We start from the raw sequence: 25,228 nt of genomic DNA, 5'->3' as shown, positions 1-25,228 counted from the left end.
TGTTATCTTAAGTTACATCAGATTGCCTTTTGTCCTCCCTGGGCAGCCAGGTAGGGGTGTTGGAACTAAATTAAGATGAAAATTATAACCCTGCTCTTTTTATCTAACCTCGATGTTAAATGTCATTTCATGTCGTCATTGCAGCCACCACCTTTGGCACAAACTTCGGCCACTCTTCACTTTTCCGAAATCTTATTCCCTGTTAAAATCCAAGAGAAGTTTACAAGGGGGCTGGCAGTTCAATTTAAGGCATGTTTGGGGTGTCTGCGGTTAGCACAGGCCACAGCATAGATGGGGTCAATTTAAACCTGTGCTCTTTTGGCAAACATGCTGGGAAATGCAAAAGGGTCAAAAAATATTTAACCTTGCTAAAATGCAGAGCCACACAATAGCCAAAAGCTATGGAAATAGAAGACCGCAAAAAAAGACACTTTCAGAATGTAAAAGCTGTCGAGAAAATATTAAATTTCAGCTCTACTAAATAAAATACCTTCAAAAGCTTTTTTTTTTTAAAAAAAAAAAGACATCACTGAGATCATAATCAATCAGTCTGGCTACTTAGACGTACAGCGCCCCATCAGAGGATTTAGCAAAAATGAAGTACTAAATTATTCAGCATTTAAGCAATCGCATAAGGAATATGTAGCTGCAAAGGACAAACTGCAAAACAAGATTATTTTTCTGCTACTTCAGTATATACTGTAGTTTCAGCAGGGACTTCCCGGGAGATAGCTAAATGTTTTTTTCATGCACAGAATTGAGATCCCTGCTTTTAATCTCACAGTAAAAGTTTGATTTAAAAATAACATTTTTACTGTATTTACAGCTATGTTTTCTTTCTCAGCTGTATAACTTTTTTGGTTTTTGTTTTTGGGTTTTTTTTTTTTTTTTAAAGAAAATGACCTGCTCTGTTACAAATCCATATGCTGTTAAGATTATAAAGAAATATTAGGGAAGTCTCATTTTTGGATACATGTACTATGCACATACAGTACATGCGTATGCCCAAGGAATCACAGAGATAACCCTGTTCAGACAAATGCTATATTCTCAGAATGACAAATTTAACTTAATGAGCTTTAAAATTTCACTGTTTCCTCAAAAAGTCTTTTTTTTTAAAGCCATGATGTACACAAACTAGATTATATTTATGTTCTCCAATAAATGTTCTGATGAAGTTTTGATATGCTTTGATACATCAGCTCTAACCTTGTAGAAGATTTTGTTCCTTTTTAAGTTGTTCTAAGTTTCATTATGAACATTTTGAACGCCTTACAAAACATGAATGCAAGCCTATTCCTCCCTGAGAGCGTATCACAGCACTTAACAGCCAGAAGTACAGCGAGAAAACGGGCGTTATTTCACACAATTTCATACAATTTTCATATACAGCTCTAAGAAAAAAACTCACATCTCGAGCTGTTAAAACACAGGCAGGAGCCCGTGGCACCGGAATTCATACAGAATGGATACTGTAAAACATCATGCCGACACCTGACAAAACGGAAATCGCTGTTTGCCAACGCACGCATCTTGAGGCTGCAGTATTAAAGAGCATCAAAACAACTCCTTACGGCGATAAATTTTGTCTTAAGTCCCCATCTCTTTTATTCTAGCATCAAATCTAGCATTGGATTTCCTTCTGGCAGCTGCACTAAAATACTAAACCATGCTCAGGGGTTGAATGACACGATCTCGGCATCACGGTTTATTGACTCACGACGGATGACCGGCACGCGTTTCAAGGCTTTGATCACTGGTAGAAGATTTTTACTTATCTTTCAAATGTTTATTGCAAATTTTTGAACTCAAACCTAAGCCACATACTAATGATTAAAACAGCAAGACACCCACTCCACCTAATTTAATATTAGGATTTATTTTTAAAGAGAACACTTTTTCGAACTTCATACTGAGTATGTTTTTGGTTCTTGGCGACAGAGCAAGCAGGAATTCTGTACTGAATAAAACTACGCTAGATGTCAATATTAATTTAAATCTATCCCCACAATGAGCTGATAGCACAGAGTCTCTTGAGCAGAATTTTAGGTGTGCTGCCCAGTTTAAAAACAGACAAAATTTAAAAATTCTTCTCCATTTCCACCCTTCCACTGTGGTAAAAGGCTTTCAGAAGGCTTTCAGAGTTCTGAATTTTTTTTTCCCCTTACCTCATTAAAATGTTGGAAAACAAAATATAATTCTGACAGATTTAACCCATCCACAGCTATCTAAATGGACAATTCTCTTGTTACTTTCAGGACTGTTCAAAATAAGTCAAACTAGTCAAAATAAATACCTATAACATGCACGTTAAGTTTATCCATTTAATTTTTCCACTAAATATGCTAAAAAATGTTGGGAGGCCAGTATTTTTGTAAAGTCAACTCAACCATTCTGCAGTAAAACCAATTTACAGAAAGTAAACTGCAAAACAACTCTATTAAGACCCAGACTTTACTTTGCTAAATTACTGAACTATATGCTTTGTTTTTATATTGCTCAACTTTTGAGCAGTTTGAGATTTTGACGCGCATTTCCTTCAGAACTCAGGAAAACAAACCCCAAAACTTAACAGAGAAGGGAAGGACCTCCCCACATGGCACCTGAGCTGATCACCTTTCTGGCGGGAGAGCAGCAGGCCTGGAAATGTGATTTATTGCACCAAGACCCCAGCCTGGAGGTAACTGTCACAAGAACAGGCACCACGCCACCCTTTGAGGGCTGACACGTTTCCGGAGGATTTTGGCCACCTCCCCATTAGAAGGAACAGTGAGACGCTTCAGATCCATCCCAGACTGGAAGTGCCTAACAGCAACTATTTCCACTGCTCCCACATCTAAACTCAGTCCCGTTCCCTCTTGCCTGCCCTTCCCTACTCCCACCCCCATTCCAGGTCAGGGTCCCCACTGCCCCTTTTTACTTGTGGAAACATCCCACGCTCTATTTCATAAAGGTTCTTCACAGCTTAGTTCTCCTTCAGCCAGTTCCAGTCTTCTCTATGCCGCAAAGAGAAGGCCCCTAGGTCTAGTCACTGCTTTCTGTGACATTAGTGGCCGTCCTTGCAGTTACATCAGGCTCTTGATGGAGCCTACTCACCTTCCCTCAGACTCTTCATCCCCTCTGCAGTCAAACCGGACAGCTGCTTCTTGCCTGAAGACCTGTAAGGGGTCATTCCATTCAAGCAAGAGAAAAGAAATTACTACACACTTCCTATTCCTGAAGACACCTTACTTTCAAAGAGCTGTTACAGGGAATATCGCGGGACTGGCTCACATGCTTAGCACAGCTGGGACACGGACAATATGGTCAATGCTAGATGGAGTGAGGGGAAGTCACATGCGATGGAAGTTAACTACTTAGAAGAAACTATCAACTGATGTGCAGAACTTATACAGGAATTGCTAGTAATTCAGCTGAATTAAAGGCCTGAGAAAGTCACAGCTTCTGTCTCAATGTTTTAAAACAGACATGTTTGAGACCACAGCAGGGGGTTTTGTTTTAAGTTTTGTCAACATAATAAACAACTTGACACCCAGCCTTTTAACAAAGGAAAACACAGAACCACAACAATTTCCCTGCTCAATACAAATATAAATACAAGGCAAGTAAGCACTTGACCATTTTTTTTTTGCCAGTTGTTATAGGTGAATTTGAATCCAGAAACATGAAGCAGTTCGTTCTTCTCAAAGGATATTTTGCTAAGTAGTAACCCAAATACAAAAGGCATCTTGGCATGTATTAAAATGAAAAAGTGTTGACATAGATTCACACTTTATTTCGTTTTTTCTAAAAGAATAAAGTACCAGTAAAGATCCATGTGTTTGCCTTCCTGCAAACTCTTTGCTTTTGCTGAGAAGTACTTACTCCTGCAGACAATCCCACACAAATCAACGCTTCCTTTCCTTAGATGTCACATGAAAACTACTCAGGTTTTAAGTGTTGTGAACAGGATTTGCAATCTGTTATAGCGTAAGTAAAGAGGATTGTCTGTATTTATGGAGCAAGTGCTGGAAAACAAAGAGAGAATGACATCTCCTTTAAAGTAAATGCAGACAGTACGACTGGCATATTTTGAAATTCTAAGGCAACAATACTGGACCAGCATATGAAACTACTGTTGAGTGCAAGTTAATGTACCGCTTTCTTCTGCAAAGTAGAAGTACTCTGATGTTTTCTCCCTTTACTTTTTTTTTTTTTTTATAATTCAGTAACAGGTAGCAGTATGAAATACGAATATTGCCACCAGATAACTTACATACTCGACTTCTGCATTCAGTGAATCCCTTAAGATAACATGTAACTTAAATAGCATAGTAGTATGCTATTTAAGAAGATCTATCTGGCAATATTTCATGTATATTAAAAATACACATGCACATTTTTGCAGACTTGTAATTTAATTTATTTTCATAACTCACTACAAAAATGCAGGTTCACAACTGCTACCATACACTGGGACTCCTACAGTAGTATGGAGAATGTACAGGTGTCTTTCCCAGAACCGGCAATACTGCGCATTGTGCAAATTTTCTAGGACTCCAATCCTTTTTGAGCAGCAGTTAGAAGAAAACTTGCGGGTTGAATACTGATATCAAAATACAGATTTAAATAATTTACTCTTAAAAACATTCATATTTATAGCCTCTTACAGAAAATAAACAATTCATCTGATTATCAGTTATGTCCTCAGTTTTTCCAGTTCCAAGGTATACACAGGTCTCCATCCTGCAGCACAGAGTAGAAATGCGAAATGCAAAGGTGCATGCCTTGTAGGTATGGCAATGATTCTTCTAGCAGTCGCTTACAACAATCTATCATCTGTGCGCTGGAAACACTGGGTTCCTTATACAGCCGATCCAAAGAAAATTTTTCAGTGGAAGTATCGATTAGCTCTTTTTCTGTAATCATCATCCTAGCAAACGAAGACAACACACAGTGGAAAAAAAATTAGAACTTAATGTCTTAAAGAAACCCTTGAAATAAGTATATTTGTAGGTTATATGTATGTAAACAAAGGTGTCACTTCATGTACAGCTATGGTACAGCTGAGATTTTTGTGCAGGCTGGTACCCGTGTCTAACTCAGAGGTTAGACTGAACATGCTTCCATGACCATGGTCAACAGTACGCCTACAGAATCGCATTTGAAAGCCTGCACCATGACATTTTTTTGCTCACCAGGTAATGGGGAAAAAAAACCAAAATAAAAGTCCTACGAAGCTCCATTTTTAATGTAAGGGATGGAAGTACTTTAACCTTAAAAGTGTAAGCCTTAAGAATAAAATCATGTTAGTAACTACTCTGTCTTCTTAACTACAACCAGTACTCTGCATGTCATCAAAAACAACAGATGACAGGTACGGCCACCTGATGCATATGAAATGTGTTAATAACTTACTAATTGCAGGAAGTATATAGAATATTGAATTCATAGCGCGCAGATGACTTTTTCCATTCACCCCAAAGAATGGTAAGACACCAAATGGAAAACTCAAGCTACTCAGAAATAAAGTTAACATGCAGAATTAATTAAGAGTCACTGGAACTGTGGCTCATCTGATACAGACAGTTCAGGTTCAGGCAAGACTTACTAGCTCAGGCACTGTGCCACATTAACATTGCTATATATTTCTTCCAGAGCCAGCTTGGTTATAGAAACAGGACTGTCGCTGCCCCATGACACAGACCTTGATCTAAGAATGCTCCACAACTCCAACCGGACTTTGTGAGAGCAGCTACAAAGCAGCAGCACCGTTTGCAGAGCCACTGGGATGTGAATCTGCCCAAGCTAAGCACGGACACAGCTACTGATACTATTTGACTCACATAAAATCACTACTGAAGGGGCTCAACACCACTCTCCAGAGCTCAGTTTGGGATCTCCATGTACTTGGCATGGCACTATGCTCTGCTGAGGCACTCGGATGGCTCCACAAGAGCCCAGCTTTCGCACTCAGGGCTGAACTGAGCCAGTGAGTTACCCTGGAGCATATCTTCTACCCTCTCTACCGACTGTATCCGCACCACCCTCCTGCGCACCATCTCTGATACCCAAGCACCAATCTTTCCTGTTCTGTGAAGTCTCAGGCTCCCTTGAAAGATATAAAGATAGCTGCACATAGTCAGAACTCCAGGTTTATTTTTAGTCACTTCCACAAGGAGGTTCACACCTCTACCACAATACAAAACTGCTACTTTACAAAGGCAAGGGAAGAACTAGATTCATACTAAATCCTGCATTACTAGAAGACTGACATTATCCACACAGATAAAAGCATTTTCTAGAGCAGCAGTGTTTGAACTCTCTGGTGCATCAGATCATACAGAATTCCAGCTACGCTATGCTATTTACTGTATGTAAAACATTCATCTGCTTGGGCAAAGTAAATCCAGTATTTTTCAAAATATTTTCCTTTATCTAAGGCTACAGAAAATCGGAAGTACAGAATGGGTTCTGTTCAAGGAAGCATTAAGTAGAAGTTTTCAACTTCAATAAAAAGACAAGGGGAAATATGACATATCCACAAAAAAAATAAGTAGAGGCGATAAATACAGAATAACTGTTTTGTATTTCCTACAGCACAAGAACAAGAGAATGCCAAATTAAATCATCAGGCTGTGGGTCTATAAATCAAAGAATGCCTCTTCCCTCCTTCATATACACATACTATATGTAATTCAACTGTGCAATTTGCTGCCACAGGATATTCTGGAGCCATAAAGTGCAAATTGGCTTGAAATTAGACAATTAAGAGGGAAAAAAGAAGATCTATTGAACCCTCTTAACATGAGAGAATTATTTCCAGCTTCAAGTATTTTCTCAAGTGCAGTCAGTCAGAAACTGGGAAGGTGTACTGTAAAAAAACTCACCACATTTTTTGCCCCATTCATACAGTCTTTCCGTAAACTAACAGATGATAGGGACAGAGCTTCAATATGACCAAGTATAGCTGCTGTTTACTATTTTATACAAACCAGCAATCATCCAACACACAACAGAAAAGCTGAGATATTTAGCTTGGCTCTTACATTATTACAACACAGCTGCTTATACTCTGAGGGGAGTCCCACAATTCTTTCACTGCTAGTCTAAAGACGACATTTTTCTGGATTAGTGTCTTCATCATGTGGGGTAGTGAGGCTTTTTGCATCTGGGTAAATCGCTCACCAAATGCACGCATTTGCTACAACATCCCTCCCAACCTCTACAGACAATACTTTCCCAGCTGTCACATATGGACAGCTACATAGAGGGCTATTCAGCGGTTATTGTATGATAAAAGTAACTTAACTTCAAAGCTGGACTAGGGTTATGGAAAAATTCCAAACCTCCACGTTTTACAGAAGTCCACCTCCAAAATACATTCTCCCAAGTAATCAGATCTTAAGAGAGCTAGAACCATAAAGCCTTCAGTAAGACTCATGCCTAAAATAATCTTCACAAAAAAAGATCTGGATCTATACACCCTGCATACACTCACAACAATGTGATATTTCAACAAATCATTAAAAGCTTTCCAAAGCAGAAAAACAGACTTGTAGTAACAACATCTAAAAGGACAGTAACACCCAGTTACCTATCACAGTACTTTATTCAAAATAAAACCAGTATCTTTACTTTATGCTCTTAATCCTCAAAGACACGTACTACATACAGGGTGGCAAGGACAAAATTGACAGTTCTGATGGATATTACAAGTCACAGACTTAATATTGTCTAATATTGACTAATAGTATGGTACTATGACTCACTATTGTCATCTCTCCCACCTCACTCACACCTGTGAAAATACCAAGGAGGTATTTCTCTCATCATTCTAACCCAATTTTTTTTCTTCCCCCTGTTAGGTGCTAACTAATCTTTTCCTCACCTAACTGACAAAAAAACAGAAAGAGTAATTCTCTAGTCGGTCCCAGTTATTTTTAGTTTAGATTTCACTGTTTTCCTGTCATAATGTTAGTAATATTAATAGAAGTTTGTTGCTTTTCTTATTGAATGAAAAGGTCTCTTCCTTAACAAAAACACACCTCTTCTTTGGGGAAGTAATTGTAAAAAAAAAAAAATTACATAATTTTGTCTTGTAAGCAAATATCTTTTATTTCTGCATAAAGTACAACTGTTTATGTTCACCGAACAATGAAATTTTTAACTTAGTAAAGCTGATAGGTAAAATTCTACTTCATAAATGGAAGTTTTTTCCACCAAAAAAATCATGAATACATTTTCCAAAGTTCTCCTCCTCCTCCAAATAAAATATATGACATGCAAAGATTTTGATGAGATAAATGTATTTAGTCACACAAACACTTACTCTTCCTTTCTTTTCAGATTCTCTCTTGCTTCCTGTGCTTTGGCAAAAATAAACCATTGAAGGGTTGCTGGATCGCAGACTGTTGGGATCGTAAAGTGTCCAAATTCATGTAAGCTTGGTGCGTATCTGTCACTAATGAAACATGATGGAAATAAAAAACAAGGTATCATTATTGTTATTATGCAAGTATTTATATGAATTACTTTCAGAATGAAGATAAAAAGAGTATCAATTAAACAAAATCAGAGTAACTGATAAAAAATTAATCAAGTTTGGTTCATGAGAACACAGAAGCATCACACAAAGCTTTTTAAAAATTACATTTCAAAAGCAACTCTGTTGACAATACTCAAAAAATATAAACAGCAGCACCATCATACACAGCTGAGCGTTGACCTGACAGCATAAAACGTTTGATTTAACCCCACACCACATTGTAAGATAAAGACAGAACTTTTATTTTAACTTGAATGAAACATGCAGATTTTCTTCAATATGACTCTTCTTACCCCATAAAAAGGCACTTAAAACCTTCAGAAACAGATGTGGACATATTAGTGACTTTGATTATACCAGTTTTCTTCTTAGTGAGAACAATAATCACAGTAACAAAAAAAAAAAGAGAGAAAAAGATCTAAAAGGAAGAAACTTTTCCTACAAACACCTACCTTTCCAGAATCATTTGCAAGCCTCGCAGACTGCGAGGATGAAAAGGTAGTCTACTGTCACATAATTTATTATAGAAATTGTCCAGGGTCTCATAGTACTCTTCTAGAGTCAACAGGGGTTGCAGTTCTTCAATATATATTACTTGTATGCCTCCCAGAAGCTGGCTTATGCGATCTTCCAAGAACAGCAGCCTTTTTTGAAGTTTATAATAATTTGGCAGTCTCTCAAAAATCTGTGCACACACACAAACATTTCCTATGTTACAAAGCATATAACTTAATTTTAAGAAATTAAAGAAATAGCAAGAAACTATAAAAGAAGAGACACTTAACAATGCAAACATGAAACCCAAGGGGAAAAAATAACCAAAGAATAAAAAAAAATCAGAAATATCAAGTATATATATTTTTGGGCAAGATATAATGGAATACGCTCTTACATATTTTCAGTATTTATACTATAAAGGCACCAAAAGGTCATAACAAGATTGATGGATGTCCTTTATCTCTCTATACACAGAAATTAATAGTCCCAGATCCAAAAATATAATGATCTGAGGCTTAAATAAAATGTTTATCACCACAGTTATAGTGGTATTCCACATACAATCAAAAGTGGTTTTGCCAGCCTAATTTATACCAATTCTCAAAAAATAAAAGTGTCTCCGTTGCTGGAACTATTTCTTTCCAAGGGTTTGGTGATAACTTAGCTCGTCTTGAGTCTGAAGGGAGAGGAGAAAGGAGGACGGTACCAGACTTCTAACTTACAAAACCTATACCAGAAGAAGTTAAGAAGCGATCAGACTTGGAAGCTGAGACACAGAAAGTGTGACAGGGAGAAGGCTGGAACAGGGCAATAAGTGAAAAAGGAAAGTCTGTAGTAATAGTCACTACTTACCATCTACCCAGTTATTACTAGAACATATTTCTCCACAGAAAAAATAATGCTGCTGGAACAAGTCAAGTGATTTCAGAATAATCTCTTCAGAAATCCAAGGCAGTAGTAGAATCAGAGCAGCTTTTGGCACAATAAAATCCATTGCTTCGACATCTCCATTTGTTACTGAGAAAAACTGCAAAGATCCTCTAAATACTGTGCCTCTGACCAAGCATTCTACAGATTGACTTGGACACTATGGCTTCCTTTTTCTAATAATTAGTAATAGAAGTACGAGCACTTAGGACTGCTTTCTAAAATGAGTTAGAATTGGACAAAAAAAAAATCTGGTCTCTAAAAACCAAGCAACTAACCAACCTCACAAAGATTTTCACTGACTTTTCTGTGTATCACTTAACATGATCTTCAGTGCATTTTAAAATAAAAAGCCCTTGATTTCAGATTCAAACACATACCTCTCCTCTGTCTTTCAAAGCAAATACTATAACCACAGCCAACTCTACATGTTGTCCCATCTGTACAATACTTTGCGCGGATAGATGACTCCTTCAGAAAAACCCTCAGCAAAAGTCCAAAAGAGGAAGCATTTCTCTTTTCAAGGAAGGAAGTGTTTTTTAGTATTAATCAGAAGAACACTTTTACTCCAACAACTACCAACACTTGCAAATCTCAGAGTAGGAAGTTTTGCATTAAATTTTAGTTTCTCAGTTTAAGTTCTTTGTAAATCATTCACATTAACAAACCATAGTTTGTTTTCTCCCAGTGAAACAGATACTGGCAAAAATTCAAACAACTACCAAAGAAAGCTTCGGACTGAGTGCTAAATTTTCATATTATTAATTGATTGGAATACAGAAATAGAATATTCTGATAGTCTAGCTGGGTGAAAATTCCCAACTATGAAATTCCACCAATTATCTCCTTTACGAAGAAATATTTTTTGATAGAACTATGAATAATATTTCAGCAACTGAGACTGAAGAAAATTTCCTTGAGTGACATGCTGATATGACCATGTATTTTATTTGTGGCTTTGCATAAATACTTTATCACTTACGATGTTAGAAAGCTTGCCAGCTCTGAACTTTCTGCAAGCAGCAGAATTCGCATAGCCACTAAAGAAATTTCTGCAACATCCACATTACCTGCCTAAAAGAACAAAGTGGAGTGACAGGGTTGGTTAGCAGCCATTGACTGAAACGATCACTTCACAACTCCCTTTAAGTCTCATTTTTACAAAAAAACCAACTGAATAAAACTCCTAAATTCTTCATGGGAATGAGCTCATGATGGATAATGAAATATTGTCCCAGTTCTCATTGCACAGACTAGACCATTGCATAATAAATTAGTTTTCTTTATAGCTGCTCAGGGGTAGGACTGATTTGTTAGTGAAAGCAGCAGTAAAGATCTGACAAAGATTGTTGTTAGTAACAGTATATCACAGGATTAAATTTAGAATGCGATGCACACAGTTATGTTATACATAGTAGCTTTGTGTTTGCTTTAAATTACTCATCAGTTATCTGCACCCATTAATATTTTGGTTATAGTTGAAAAAAGGATGTCATAACAAGAGGCATTATCGTTTACTTTGAAATCTTCTTACTTTGGTCCAGTGATGGTGAACATCCATGGTCCCCAGCATTATGTGGCCTGCTGCACTCATACCTGAACGGTCTGTAAATACCACTGTGCGTCCTAAAGATTGAACAAAGCTCTTTACTAATTTGAGTTATTGCAGTTATTCCCACAACTATTTAAGGCTTAAATGTGCCACTAACATGTCACAAGCAACACATTTCTGCAGCACAAACACACATGGGTAGGTACTTTTGTTATTCTCAAAATATGAGAGTGATTCTTGACAACTCTAGTTCAAGAATTTTTTTCATACAAACTTGAGTTAGCATTCGCCTTCTCCCTGTTTAAACTTAATATATTTTTAGTTAACTGGATTCTTTTCTTACAAAGATTACTTTTTAAATAAGAGAAAATCTCAGCAGACAGCACATTCAAAGAATTTGTACAAATAATGTATGCAATTGGAAATATATGCTCTACGTATGGATCAAGAAGGTAAAGGTTGGTCAAAGAACTATTAGCACAGCCATTCAACACTACTCTCTCAGAACTCTCTGCAATATGCAAGCCATGAGAAACACCTTCGCATTAGGTGTGGGGGGTTTTGTTTGTTTGCTTTTTTTTTTTTTAAAGAAAGAACAGAGACAACACAAAAGGATTATACTAGGCTCATTTTTTTGAGAGGATAAATCAGTTTAGAGTCTCAGTGTGGGTTTGTTTTTTTTTATTTAAAGTGAAGTACAAAGATTTTCAAGAATTCTTTAGGGTAAAAGCACAATTATTTATCAAAATAAGCTTACACATAAGTCATCAGTGACATCTATTAATCTATAAGACAAGGCTTAAATAGATGCTCCTGCTCTCAGAATCAGTTTTCCAAAATCCTTAAGAAAGAGCAACACTGACTTTAAGGCATCTAGTCCATCCTTGTACCCCAAGGCAAGATCAACTGTACCCGTATAATTACTGACAGGTATTTGTCCAGTATATTATTAAAGATCTTCAAAGATGGAGACTACAGCAGGTTCACAAAACAGACTTCTCTAGTACTTTAAATCCTCAGCATGCTTAGGTAAAGAAACTAATTTGAAACCTGATACAATTTAAAACTACTACTTATTGTCCTACCCACTCTGTCTTTTGACAAAGGATTAGGTGAACCCTCAAATGAAAGCAACTCAAAACTGAGTATCTGCAGACAGGCATAAAATGTGGAGTTACAATCAGAGGAAATAGCTACTGCCACAGGTCAAACAGCTGTATGAGAAGAATGGTAGGTCAGGTTTACAGAATGTTACAGTTCTTCCTGACAAGATACAGACTTCAATATAGGTATTTTATAGAAAATGCATGATAAGAGAAGACAATATGATTTTAAAGGTATTCTACTAAACCCTCCTTATATGGGCTCTTTAGAGAGCTACTAGCATTTTTGTCTTGTATTTACCATGGGTAACAATTGATTGCTACCTTTGCCCCTTTCAGAGATTTAGTCTGGATTTTTTACATTCATTGTTAGTACTAAGTCTAGTGCCTTCAACTCACTCAGTTTGCATTTATCAAGAAGTAAAATAGAAGCTGAGTGTAGCAAATACACTGTAAGGAAAGGTCACTTTAAAAAATACTCAGTAGCTTAAAATGTAAGTTCTCATCAGCTTTTCAGTAAGCCCGTCAGGTTTTTTTTGCAGTTATCAAAAGCATTCTTGAGAAGCACTAGAGCTCCCTTGTCACAGAAGACTCATGCTCATCTTTGAATCAATACTATATTAGGATATATGAAACAAGCAACAGAAATACCTTTAACATGCTTTAATACTTCAGGTCTCTGCTGGACTAAGCGACCTAGACTGTGTAGTTGGCTACAGCGGTGAGCAATACCCCAGCTTCTCTGCCACCTAAATAAAAAAACCCAATTCAACAACTAAAACAAAATAACACTTCTTCATCAGTAACAAAAGCAAAGACCTACTGAAAAGCTGTCCGTGTCATATGCTATTTTAACACATAAATGCCTAAATAAAATTTCGCAATCTGTGTTAAAGTGAGTGCCAAAAAAAGGAAAAAACCCAGATGAAGTCAGATATAAATAAATAAAAAGTAATAAATAATAAAATGGAATAAAGCCAGATATAGGAAAAATTAATATCAAACCTGGTAGACAGAATAGAACTTGCAAATCTTTCCCCCAATAAGAAGGGAATTAGCAAGTAAATAGCAACAGACAACCCATTATTTGGTTCAGTCATGTGGCACAGTTTCTGTTTGTACACTACCTGATGTTTGTCCAGAGGAGCAAATGCTATATATAAAGACATTGCCTCTTTCTTTTTTTCCCCCCTTTCATAGTCCAAAACATTGCTATGATTCCCATTGTAAGTTGCTATATATACATAATCATATTTTACAGTGGAATAATTTTTATATATGTATATATATAAATATATATTAAACCATACAGGAGCCAGGTATTATGTTGGTGACTTTAATATACATAGTTTTGACATCTCTTTTGTCACAGACAGATCAGACAAACTATTAATCAAATTTCAAAAAGCATTTAAATTGCAAAGTTGTCCCAGTGTATTGAAAAATTACATTCTTTCACAAACTTCTGGCTGAAATTTCCATTCCCTTATTGTACTGGCCTGTCTGGGATGGAGTTAATTTTCTCCATAGCGCCCCTGTGTTTTGGATTCTTTAGTAAACCAGTGTTGATAACACACCAGTCTCTTGGCTGTTGTGCAGTGCTGGCACAACATCCAGGTTTTCTCTTTCCCCCCGCCCCACTCTGCCCCCATCAGCAAGCAGGCTGGGGTGGGACACAGCCAGGACAGGTGACTCCAATTGACCAAAGGGATATTCCAGACCACACAACATCATGCTCAGAATAAATGATCAGGGAAAGGATGACGAACAGTGGGACCTTCATGGTTATGGCATTTGTCTTCCCAAGCAACCATTACACATGCTGAGGTCCCCCTTTCCAGAAGCAGCTAAACATCTGCCTGCTAACAGAGAGTAGTGACTGCATTCCTCCTTTTGCTCTGCTTGAATTCACAGCTTGGCTTCACTTCACCTATTAAACTTCTACCTTAATCCACGAGCCTTCTTGCTTTTCCTTTTATTATTCTCTTCCTCCCATTCCGCTGGGTGTATAAGAGTGAGCAGCTGTGTGGGTGCTTAGCTGCTGGCTGGGGTCAACACACATCATCTCATTTAGGGAAATCTAACTAGCAAAAAGCCACTCTGGGATGCTGATAATGGGACCATGCCACAGCACTTCTGAGGCAATTTGATCTATTATAACGCAAGTAATTCTAATAACTATTTACTGGTACCTAGCAATACCACTTTGCTTTTAGTGCCACCAGGCAGGAATGTAAAAAGGTGGCTTATAGATCCTACCTTCTCTTCAGCTGTCTGAAACATACATGGAATAAAGCCAACAATCCCGTTATTTTGCTGATCTCTGAACACTAGCGTTAGGCAGCACGATCACTAGTAGTAGTTTCCTATTGAGACTGTCAGATTCCTGACACTCACATTCTTTTCTGAATTATGGTAATACAACTCTTGGAAGGTTAGTAACTCCTCAAAGAGCACAATAGTTTTTGTGTATTTTAAAAGTGCAAACTATAAGAAAATTAAATATAAGCCATGAATAAAACCGAACCAACGGATTTAATACTGAAGACTGTTTCAGTAACTTAAATAAAAAACCCACCACAGCACAGTTGCAGAGGATTAGAAATTGTGTTCACAAAAACTGGGTTCAGCTTAAAGGAAGCTAGGATCTTTCACAGGGGGAAAGGAACAAAAGCATGGTATCAGAAGCTCCAGATCTTTCATTCGTGGTTAAAAGGATTTTTAACCTTAATAATTTAACAGACTAGCCCTTGAAATAATTCCCTCAAGTTTATTTTTCCATTATTGAATACCCTCACTGCCATTTTCCCATTCTGAATATCCCGCTTGAGAACATCCTCATTTAAAGGGGCAAAATTTAAAAAAAGATCACACATTATTTTCTGAAAAATATCCTGATGCATCAAGGTCACCAACCGTACTCAGGCCTTTTGAGCAAACAAATATCCTCCTCCTCTGGAGTGTGGGGAACAAGACGCTAGAAAGAATAACATTTTTTCTTAAGACTTCACAGGATGTCAGTATGTACCATGCGCAAAGTTGCATTTCACTGCCAATCTAGTCAGATTTGTAGACATTCACTTGAATTCAGGAAGAGAAATTTTATCCAGCAAAACACTCGAACTAATGCATACACACAGGTCCTATTTCAAGTGCTTAAGTGTTTGCCTCAACTGGAGTCTATGCTTTTAGTTACAAATACTAGGTCTTTTTGATCAGATTGTAACAGGAAGCTTTTGTCCCAGGAGAATTCTTCTGGAAAAATCTTATTCAGTGCAATAATGCTTTTACATATATGAAATATAGGTCTTTTGGAATAAGCCTTTAAGGCTCATCGACAGTATTACCCAACACTTATGACTGTCTTAACGCAAGTCCAACTGATTTAATTTATTACCTGATATCTGACAGCTGGAGTTGATGAGAGAGTTCAAATTTTAAACGTTCTAGTTCTTTTCTAAGTGGCAAACTCTTTTTCAGCTTTTTTACTGCACTTGCTTCATTACCATCTAGCCAGGATCTGAAAGAAGAGGAGGAAAAATACCCAACAGTAGATCATAACAGACCATCAAATAAGGGAGGTGGTACTAAAGGGTCAAGATAGATAACTCTTACAGAGCTGGGATGAACACAGATTAAACAGGTCAAGGTTTTACAGTTCTTTTGTCAATAATCACAACCGGGCAAACATGACTCATGAAGTACATCTAAAACTTTCAATAAATACATCATTCTATTTCTAGGAAAAAGCTACTATAAGAGACTTAGCCTTTGTTCCTAGCATAAACTTCTTTTCATGCTCTTATTTTTACAAACAAATACTTGCATTCTCATACTGTATTCTAAGTGAAAAAAATTCAAACTCAGAAGCAAAAAGAGAGGCCTAGTGCCAAATGGCTAAGTATTAAAACCAGACTGTTAATATGTAACTGTTTGTGGCGCTTCCCGTAAATGTGTAAAAATCAGTAAAAATATTCTGTAGTATGTTGAATCCGAGTTAGGTATTCTACAGTAGCATATATTGTAATATTTTTATTTGTGAGGTGCTAGGCAGGATGAGGGGTATTCTTTGCTCTGAAGATACTACCACTGCAGTTCTGCATTTATTTCAAATGGCACCTAAATCTTAGTGTTACAAAATGTTTTTCAAGGCAGTATTTTTCACCCTTCCCCAAAATGAGCACATACAGAATTTATAAACAACCAACTCCTAAAATACAACACGCTGCATTTAATGCAAGTTCAGTATTTTTAATTAGTTCCATTTAAGTATTAAGGTCAGTATGCTGAACAACTAATCAGAAGCACAACACTAAGATATCTGGCAAATTAAAACCTTCTAACCTTAGTTTTCATGTATTATCTCCCTGACCCCCAACAGAATGTGGTAATGAAATATTAACAATCAAGTTAATAGCCTTATAGTTTTGTGTTACAGAAGTCCTGTAAGAGGTAAGGAGCTATTTGGAGCAAGCGGAAACTGTCTCCTTCTGAATCGCCACCAATATTCCACAAAACTGAAAACCTAGATTAACCAAAACTAGATTGACCAAACATGAATGCTGGGCACAGAGACAAGAATGCCTTGGCTTAGCTGGCATTACAGTTAACCCAGGAGCTCATCTGAACTCTCTTTAATTATAAGAAGTTTGACAGAATTACATGTTGGACATTAAAGTTTTGTATTGTTCAGAATGTTTACTGATTCCTTTAAAAACCTCAGCATTAGAGTAAGACCAATTTAGGTTACAAAATATCAGTTAAATAAAAGCCTTACGTACATTAAAGTTGTTTCCACTCTCTGGGCTTGTTCTAGTTCCTCCTCAGGATCCTTGAATCCAGTAAATGAATAATAAGTCTTATCCCATTTGATAGGTCTGTTCAGCGTGCTTTTTGCTTCCTTGTGGGGCTGAGAGTTCACATTCAAACTTTGAATATGCTCCGTAGATAAACTGCAGGAGTTGAGAATATCTAATACTGTGCTCAGGAGATCCCTAGTATGTAATGTAAAACTGACTGCTCGAAACCCTATAAAATACAAGTCCCACAAAATTAGTATTATTTAACTAGAAATATTTTAAATACATTCACACTTCTCTCTTACAAGAGCCCAAACAAGGCATACATAGTTAGAAAATGTTATTATTTCAATACTCAATGCAAAATTCATGTGCAGTTTAACCTTAAAACTGTTGTGTGTCCAAAAATATAAATAGAGCTGTTTTAACTATCTGAATCATTGGATAAATTGGAAGCCTAGCTACAGATGCAGCATAACCCAAAAAAGGATGCTTTTGCTTTAGCAGTCACAATATTGTCCAACAGCTCTATACAATTCACATTATTACTGATCATCGCTCTGGATACCATTTACTGTAGAAGCACAGTACTACTACAGCTCTCCACAGGCTATGAACAGAAGCTTCAGAATAAAATATTACACTTGCATACTGGCTAAAATTAAGTCCCATCACTTAGCTATTGGGCCTAACCGTCCCCTTGGAAAGCAAGTATTAGACTCAAGAGCAGAACACAGCTGCCAGTTTAACTGTTATTTTAAGGAGACTGGACTTAACTCCACTATTTTCCTGAAACACAGCATGATTTTGTTTTCTAGACTAGGGTCCCTCAAAATTTTCTCAAGTGTTTTGACTAGCAGGATACAGAACACAAAACCCATCTGTTAGATAAGGCACATTGGTACATCAGAAACAAATATGTAGAATAAAATTAATCAAAACCAATATTCCAAACTCGGCAATATTTTCTGTAGTTTCAAAGCTGAGAGATGACGTGCTAAGTTGAAGCTTTGGATATGTAAAACTTCTGATTACAGAGTAAGTTCCTACTGATCCTACAAGCACCCTGTCACTGTGTACTACACATAATCTGCAATGAAAACAAGGACCCAGCTGTTCCAGTTAAACACAACAACGACAACCTATGTTTTTTTACTTCCTCATACTGTAACTTGACCTCAACTTTGTAATTTCTTATTCTTTCAATGCTTTTTGCAGCTTAAGATGTTCAATTACTTGAGATGGACCCAGTTGTCTGATCTAATACATATTTTCATGGTTTGACAAGATTTTATTCAGTTGAAAAGTCATTACAACTGCACAAGACTAAGTAATGGTCTGAAAGAATTTAGATACAGGAAGATACATTCTGCACGATATAAAAGCACCTGAAGCACTGAAGGATTCTTGAACATTAGAAGAGTTTGGTTCTCTTTCTCTTACATAAAAAGTAAGCTGGGTTGGCTTAAAGGAGCGAAATCCTGGTTTCTGTAGATTCTCCAAGTAGCCATTTAATCTCTTCAGAGAGTTTTCATTTACTTCCTGTTTAAAAAAAAAAGAAAAACCCCAGTATTACAGATAAAGAATTTGGCCACTTTTCATCTAAATGTTTTTAATCTTACATGCAGAATTAGTTTCTACAAACTGCCAGCTGCTCTCAACAAGTATGATACAGTTCATATTCTCAGCATAAATGAATAATTACCTGGCATGAATAAAGTGTATGAGGTACATACTTGTACATTCCAAAACACCACTTTTAAGGCTTTCAAGCTTAAAGGAACCTATTGATTCAAATGCAATGCTTTATCACTTTGAAATGCTGTGCAAGTAACATGTATTATAAATCAGACTGAAGAATTCAGTATTGTCTTTATAACAATTAAACAGAAAATATGACTAATAAATAATGGGTGTTTAAGGGATCTATCCTCATTAAAAATAAAGTCCATCTTTCTGTTCTCTGGTAACAACCATATTCAATTCTAATACTACTTTTGTTTCCCTGACAGCAGGAAAACTAGAAAGTTTCCATCCTTGATATATGACACATTTACAAAGAAAACATACTAAAAGATTCTTACCCTCTCTTTGGGATGCTGGCCAAAGAAATCTGGATGCACAGCAAAATAGAAAGGTCTGAGAGCATTGATGGCATCAGCTCCTGACAAAGTTCTTGACTGAAGAATGCATTGTACCAATACCTTCTCAAGACATAACCTAGTAAAGTAATAAAATGTTTATGTACTATGCAACCAATCAAGTGACAAACTGATATAAATTACATTAAATGTGATAGAATGGACTAAACATTCACAGTTTCCAGTATAATCATTTAAAACTGGTATTAGAAGTCTGAGTTCTGAATTCTTCCTGTTGGGACTCACAGAACAAATCCAACAGGTTTGAGAGATGGTGGATGCCAACAGCTGATTAAAGACATGTAAGTAAGTACAATAACTTTTCCCTCTACTTTCTCAAAGCAGGCTCAAATAGAAGTTCCCCAGTCAAACAGTTCGAATGATGAAGACTGGCTTTAGTGGTATTTTTTGCAGCTATTGCTGAAGCTGCTCTTAAAAGCCAATCCTTACATACTTTTGAACCTCCAAGTTAAAAAGCAAAACCCAGTATTTTTCAAGCAGTGCCAAAAGAATATTAAATTTTACCCGGGAATAACAATCACAATTCAATCAGAAGTTGTTCTGCATTATTTTCTGAGGTCCACATACTTGTCCATTAAAAATAATCTACTTTCCCAAACATATTCTTTTATACAAGACATCAAGTAAAAAGGTTGTACTTTGTTGTCCTTTGATCTTCACTGAAATAGAAGAAAACAAGGACTAAAAGAAATTTCAGTGGTGGGAAAAGAAGATTGTCTCAGCTAAGAACAGAAGGAAAAGTTGAAAAAGTTCTAGGAAGTTCAGAAAGTACAAGAGATTGAATACCTCCAATCATGCATAAATCAGACAACAGTTCTGCACCGAGCGCACTTGTGTAACAGAAGACTGAAATGGAAGGAAAAACAAGTTCTGAATTAAAGACCACCAAAAGCTCTTGCCACAGCTCAAAGTTGATATTCAAGTTCACAGACTAATTACCAAGAGACAGTATATATAAAAGCAGCAAAAAAATGTGAATTGGTAAATATTTAACAATAGATTTCTCCTTCAGCTGATTTCACAGGCTAACAAATTCAACAGACCAACCATTTTCTGTGTGATTAATGCTCATTTTTGTTTGCAACTCAGAAGGGTAGGGGATTCTGCTCTGTTAAGCAATACAATGCTGTTTCACTCCTCACAGTAACGTTCAAACTGCAAGCCCTAAACAGGACTATATATGGCAGATTGGAGGAAAAGCTGCTTCCAATTCACATAAAACTAGTAACTTTATTATTAATAGTAAGCAAGACTGTTTTACAAAGAGCTATTTGTTCAGCATCCTAGACCAAATAATTGTCCTGGACACAGAAACATATGAGACTATTTTCTGACTGCTTTCATTAATTAAAAAAAAAAAAAAATCTCCACACTCCCGCTTAGACAATAAGCAGTATTTTTCACTTTGTCAAATGGTAGAGTAAATGACAACAGTTGAGTTGTCAAGCAGATGCAATGACCCTTACTTTACCTTTTTTCTGTCAGCCTTTCCAGCTCTTCAATTAGGTAAAAGCAGTTAAAGCTACTATTTTCTGCCTAAGAGGTGGGCAAATATTTAATTAGTGGATCTTAAAAGTCAGCTTGCTAAAAACAGGAGAAATTTTCGTAGGAAAGTGGAATGGAAAAACCTGTAATGTAAGATGACTGCTGAAATTTCAAACCATTATGACTAAAATCAACTTTTATGTGAGCAGATTAAATGGAAGATTTAGATAAAAAGATAAAATGAATTACTGGCAAACACTCCTACCTCCTTGCTGGCTGCATCTCAGAAAAACTCTAAGACTAGTCATCACTATAGCCCAGGATCCTACTCAAAAGAGCAAGAGATGGTGAACTACCACAGCAATATCATGCTTTTATGGAGAGCAAAAGCTCTCAATGGCAAGAACATGCCAGAGTTGCTCAGCGATGCAGGAAAAAAACCCTTTACCTGACCTGGCAAGAAAGGAAGCCAAGCACACTAGATAAAAGTCCACTTGGTCATATGCTTTACCATTCTGGATCCAGAAACACCCAAATAATTGTCTTGCTGAGAAAAAAAAACTGCAGAAATGTTTTTTTTTTTGGTAGCAAGCGGACACAAAATGGTAAAAAGGAAAAACATTCTTTCTAACAAAGGAAAAAAAAGTAAATTAACCAGCTACCTATCTGATAGCAGTTTTGACTGAGAGCCATGCAAGAAACCCACATTCTCCTAGACCCAGCTGCTAGGAGGAAGTAAGGAGCTCAGTTCTCTCTTCACCTTATTCATACACTATTTGCCACATCCACTCTCGAGCTACGTGGCATGCCGCTTCCAGTAGTTAGGAAAAAAAGTTCCAACATACCTGGAAACTATTAATCATACTTCCAGGTTTATTAAGCATAAACTTCCATCTGGTATTCTACCAGAAAAATGGCAAAGTATGGTTAACTTTACTTCCCTTGTTTTGTATCTAAACAACACTGTCATGCTAGTAGGAAGGCTCAGGATTCCAGCCAAAGCCAAAAGTCTATTTTGAACTTGCTTAAAAGAGAAACGCTCAAGGGCCAAAATTAGTCTGCGTGACAGAAGGAAGAATTCATTCACTGAAGGTGAAAGACAGAACTCTGAGGCATCCTCCAAGTGAAGTGACAAAATAAATGAATTAAAATGAATTTAGAGAGGAAAAAATGCAAGAGAGATGATTATGGCTTCGCTCACAAGGAGCAAGGATTGTTCCAAGAGCTTCATTCAGATTTGAAGAGCAGAGAAAGGCTTCCTGTTAAAACCAAGGTCATAACAACTTTGAGGACAGCCGTCTCCACTTCAAGAAAGATATGAAACACAATCTCTACAAGAACACATTATGCAATCTTACTCTAGGACTGATTTAATTTATTGATTAAATAATTCCCTTCAGCTTTCTTTTTACTTTTTCTTTGCATGTCTCTGAAGTTTAACTTTTTGGTTTATAGCACTGGTACTGAAAGGTTTTGTTAAATTAAGCTTATTATTACAGATATGTTCACTCATTTTGAAACACTGAGCTTTAATAACTCAATAATGCAGTGATATATTGGATATCATATTCAGATTTAGACTACCACTTTCTTATAATTGAGCTATTTTAAAGCCCTTGTTTTATTGAGAGCCTTTTTAATGTCTCACTTGAGGATAGGCATATGGCTTTGGGGGATTTTCAACTGTGGATGCTCTGATGAAAGCTTCAAGCTGTAAAGATGAGAAAGCCAAAGAAATAAGCATTAAACAAAATACAAAACCAGTTCTACATATATGCAAATCATAAGCAAACACTTAAACATATGGCAAAGGTAAATTAGGTCAGCAACACGCCATACCTTCTCACGGCTCTAAAGCAGCAAAACATTTCAGCAACTCAGTGGTCAAGCCAACTTTTAGCCATCCACGAGCTCACTTAAAAAAAAAATAATCCTGTTTAGTAACGGACATGAGTATTTCCCCCTGTTACTTATCAGTGCATTCTCTAAACGCTAGGCGATAACTTTTAACGTCACAATATAAAGTAATATAAAATTGAGAAATCACACATAAAATCTAAAGCTTTTCGTAAGAATGTTTTCAGTTTCCTCTACTAACAGCATGTCTTACAAATACTGAGTTGTTGCCAGATTTTGACTTGAAGCCAAATATTTAAAGATGCTCCAGTTCAGAAAAAAACCCTAAAAAGTTATTTATTGAAAATGCTTCCCGCCCTTCCTGATGCTCAGTTTTTGTCTTGAAGTATAGAAACAAAAAATAAAGCCTTTTTTTAAGCACCAACACATAACAGCTTATGGAATTCTGCATAAATTTTTACTCTGCTAAGTCCAAAACTTTCAAACAAATGATAATACTTTAAAATTTACATGCCAACTATTTTATGGAGGGACAATGTAAAACCAAAGGGAAAGACACTGTCATACAACAATGCCTGTAAATCTTTTATCAAAAATTTGCTGGCATTCATAAAAATGAATCAGCAATTTTAACCAGCAACTTCTGTACTATGCAACTGTAATTGAGAGTTTTCCAACAGGAGATCAACCACTTAGTGTGTCAGAGCGCAAACACATACTTAATGATTAGGCATTACGAGAGAAGCTCCCTACTGGCAATGGTTTCTCATGTGTTTTCATGCACTTTTTTTTATTAAATAAAAAACCCATACTTTTCTTTGCACTTTTCAAAGTAACATATTCCCACTAAACATGCCATTTTAAAGCACCTGGGATGAGCAGTTACAAGAGAAATACCATCCTTGTTCCAACACAGCGTGACAGTTCTTATGATTATTCTGCAAAACACCTGAAGTTTTAGAAGTTCATCTTACTAATACTTAACTAAGAGTATAAATCGTTTACCAAATATTTCACTAGAGGCGAATGGGGCGAGACAAAAAATACGCAGAACTAAAATACCCCCAAAATCTTTATAAATTCTGTCTTCTGATGTTCAACTAGGTGGGCAAGACAATAATTATTTCATTTTGCGTGTCCCTAACAACGGTCCTAATCGTAAACTAAAATATGTCAGCAAGTTCTCTGCTAATAAAACAAGTTTTCTGTCTCTGTAATTTTAGCTTCAAGGGATTTGGACAGAGGATGGAAAAAACCAAGAATCTCACTAATCTGTGGTGACACTTTATATAACCAGACAAAAGCATCATTGTTTCTTGTTTTAAGTGCTCTACTAACTGCTTAGTTATAAAAATCTTCTGGTTTTGAGTAAGTTTCCCCCCTCACCCCACCTGAGAGAGATGCTTGCCAGCGCAAACCAAAAGCGTTAATTATATCGCATTTGGCAAAGAATCCTTTGGAAAGACGACGTTGGGGCGCTAACGCCTGGCCGCTCCAGCCGGGATTACCCGTTCCGGCTGTTTACCTGCCCCTGACGGCACCATGAAGAAAACACGAAAGTTAAACAGGGCGAGAGGGAAAATAAACGCTGGCGAAAGGGGACGGACGCACCTCCCGGGAGACGCCGAGCGCCGGCGACCCACCCGCCGGCAGTCTGAACCGTTTAAAGCGCAGAACCCTGACGGAATTCAGTTTAAAATTCACTAACGGTAACGACGTCGGCCTTTCCATCGGCACAACCGTCAGGGATGTGTGTCACAGGCCTTCCCCGCTCCCCTCCCCCGTTAAGAAAGCCAGGAATAACGGCGCAGCCCCGGGCCCTCCGCGGCGCCCGGGCAGGTGCCTCAGGGCCGAGCCACCGGAGAGCGGCGGCACCGACGGACCCGCCGCCCCGCCTTCCCCAGGAGGCTCACGGCCGCTCCGCGAGCGGAGGGGCCGAGCCAGGCGGACACAGCAGAGCCCGGCCCGGTTTCAGCGCAGCCCCCCCACCCCCGGTGCCGTCGCGCCGTCCTCCAGCTGGCGACGGCCGAGCCGAGCCGACCCCACCCCGGTGTCCCCCTCCCCGCGGAGGAGCCCGAGGCCCCCGTCCCGGTCCCGCTTACCGCCGCGGCCGGACAGCGCCCGCCGGGGCTCGGCCCCCATCGCCCAGCGCAGCCACCCCCGCCGACGGCCCCGGAGGCGACAGGAGGGGGCGGGGCAGGGCAGCACTGCGCGCGAGGGGGGATTCCCGCCGTGGGGGGCGGGGGGGGGGAGCGGCGCCAGCCCGCGCCTGCGCTCCCTGCCCCACCTCCTCCACGCGGCCCGCCCCGACCCCGGCG

General features: G+C 37.8%; 1 protein-coding gene across 2 annotated transcripts; it reads right to left on the bottom strand.

Annotated features, from left to right (window-relative positions):
- Window positions 1-1,447: 1,447 nt before the first annotated feature.
- On the bottom strand, window positions 1,448-25,159 carry TCAIM (T cell activation inhibitor, mitochondrial). Of its 2 annotated transcripts, XM_054192596.1 has the most exons (12): window positions 25,013-25,082; window positions 22,893-22,968; window positions 20,355-20,414; window positions 19,491-19,626; window positions 18,795-18,948; window positions 17,389-17,635; window positions 16,005-16,127; window positions 13,259-13,356; window positions 11,487-11,578; window positions 8,980-9,212; window positions 8,312-8,443; window positions 1,448-4,912 (listed from the first exon to the last, which is right to left on the bottom strand). In XM_054192596.1, the coding sequence occupies exons 3-12, from the start codon at window positions 20,366-20,368 to the stop codon at window positions 4,687-4,689; spliced, it is 1,455 nt and encodes a 484-aa protein (XP_054048571.1). In that variant the 5' UTR covers window positions 20,369-20,414; window positions 22,893-22,968; window positions 25,013-25,082; the 3' UTR covers window positions 1,448-4,686. The 2 variants fall into 2 exon arrangements, with proteins under 2 accessions (XP_054048571.1, XP_054048570.1); XM_054192595.1 differs by lacking the exon at window positions 20,355-20,414 and having other exon boundaries at window positions 1,460-4,912; window positions 25,013-25,159.
- Window positions 25,160-25,228: the final 69 nt, after the last annotated feature.

The sequence above is a fragment of the Rissa tridactyla genome, chromosome 2 (genome assembly GCF_028500815.1).
Source record: "Rissa tridactyla isolate bRisTri1 chromosome 2, bRisTri1.patW.cur.20221130, whole genome shotgun sequence".
In the NCBI taxonomy this organism is placed as follows: domain Eukaryota; kingdom Metazoa; phylum Chordata; class Aves; order Charadriiformes; family Laridae; genus Rissa; species Rissa tridactyla.
This window is presented reverse-complemented; position numbering and strand designations above follow the sequence as displayed.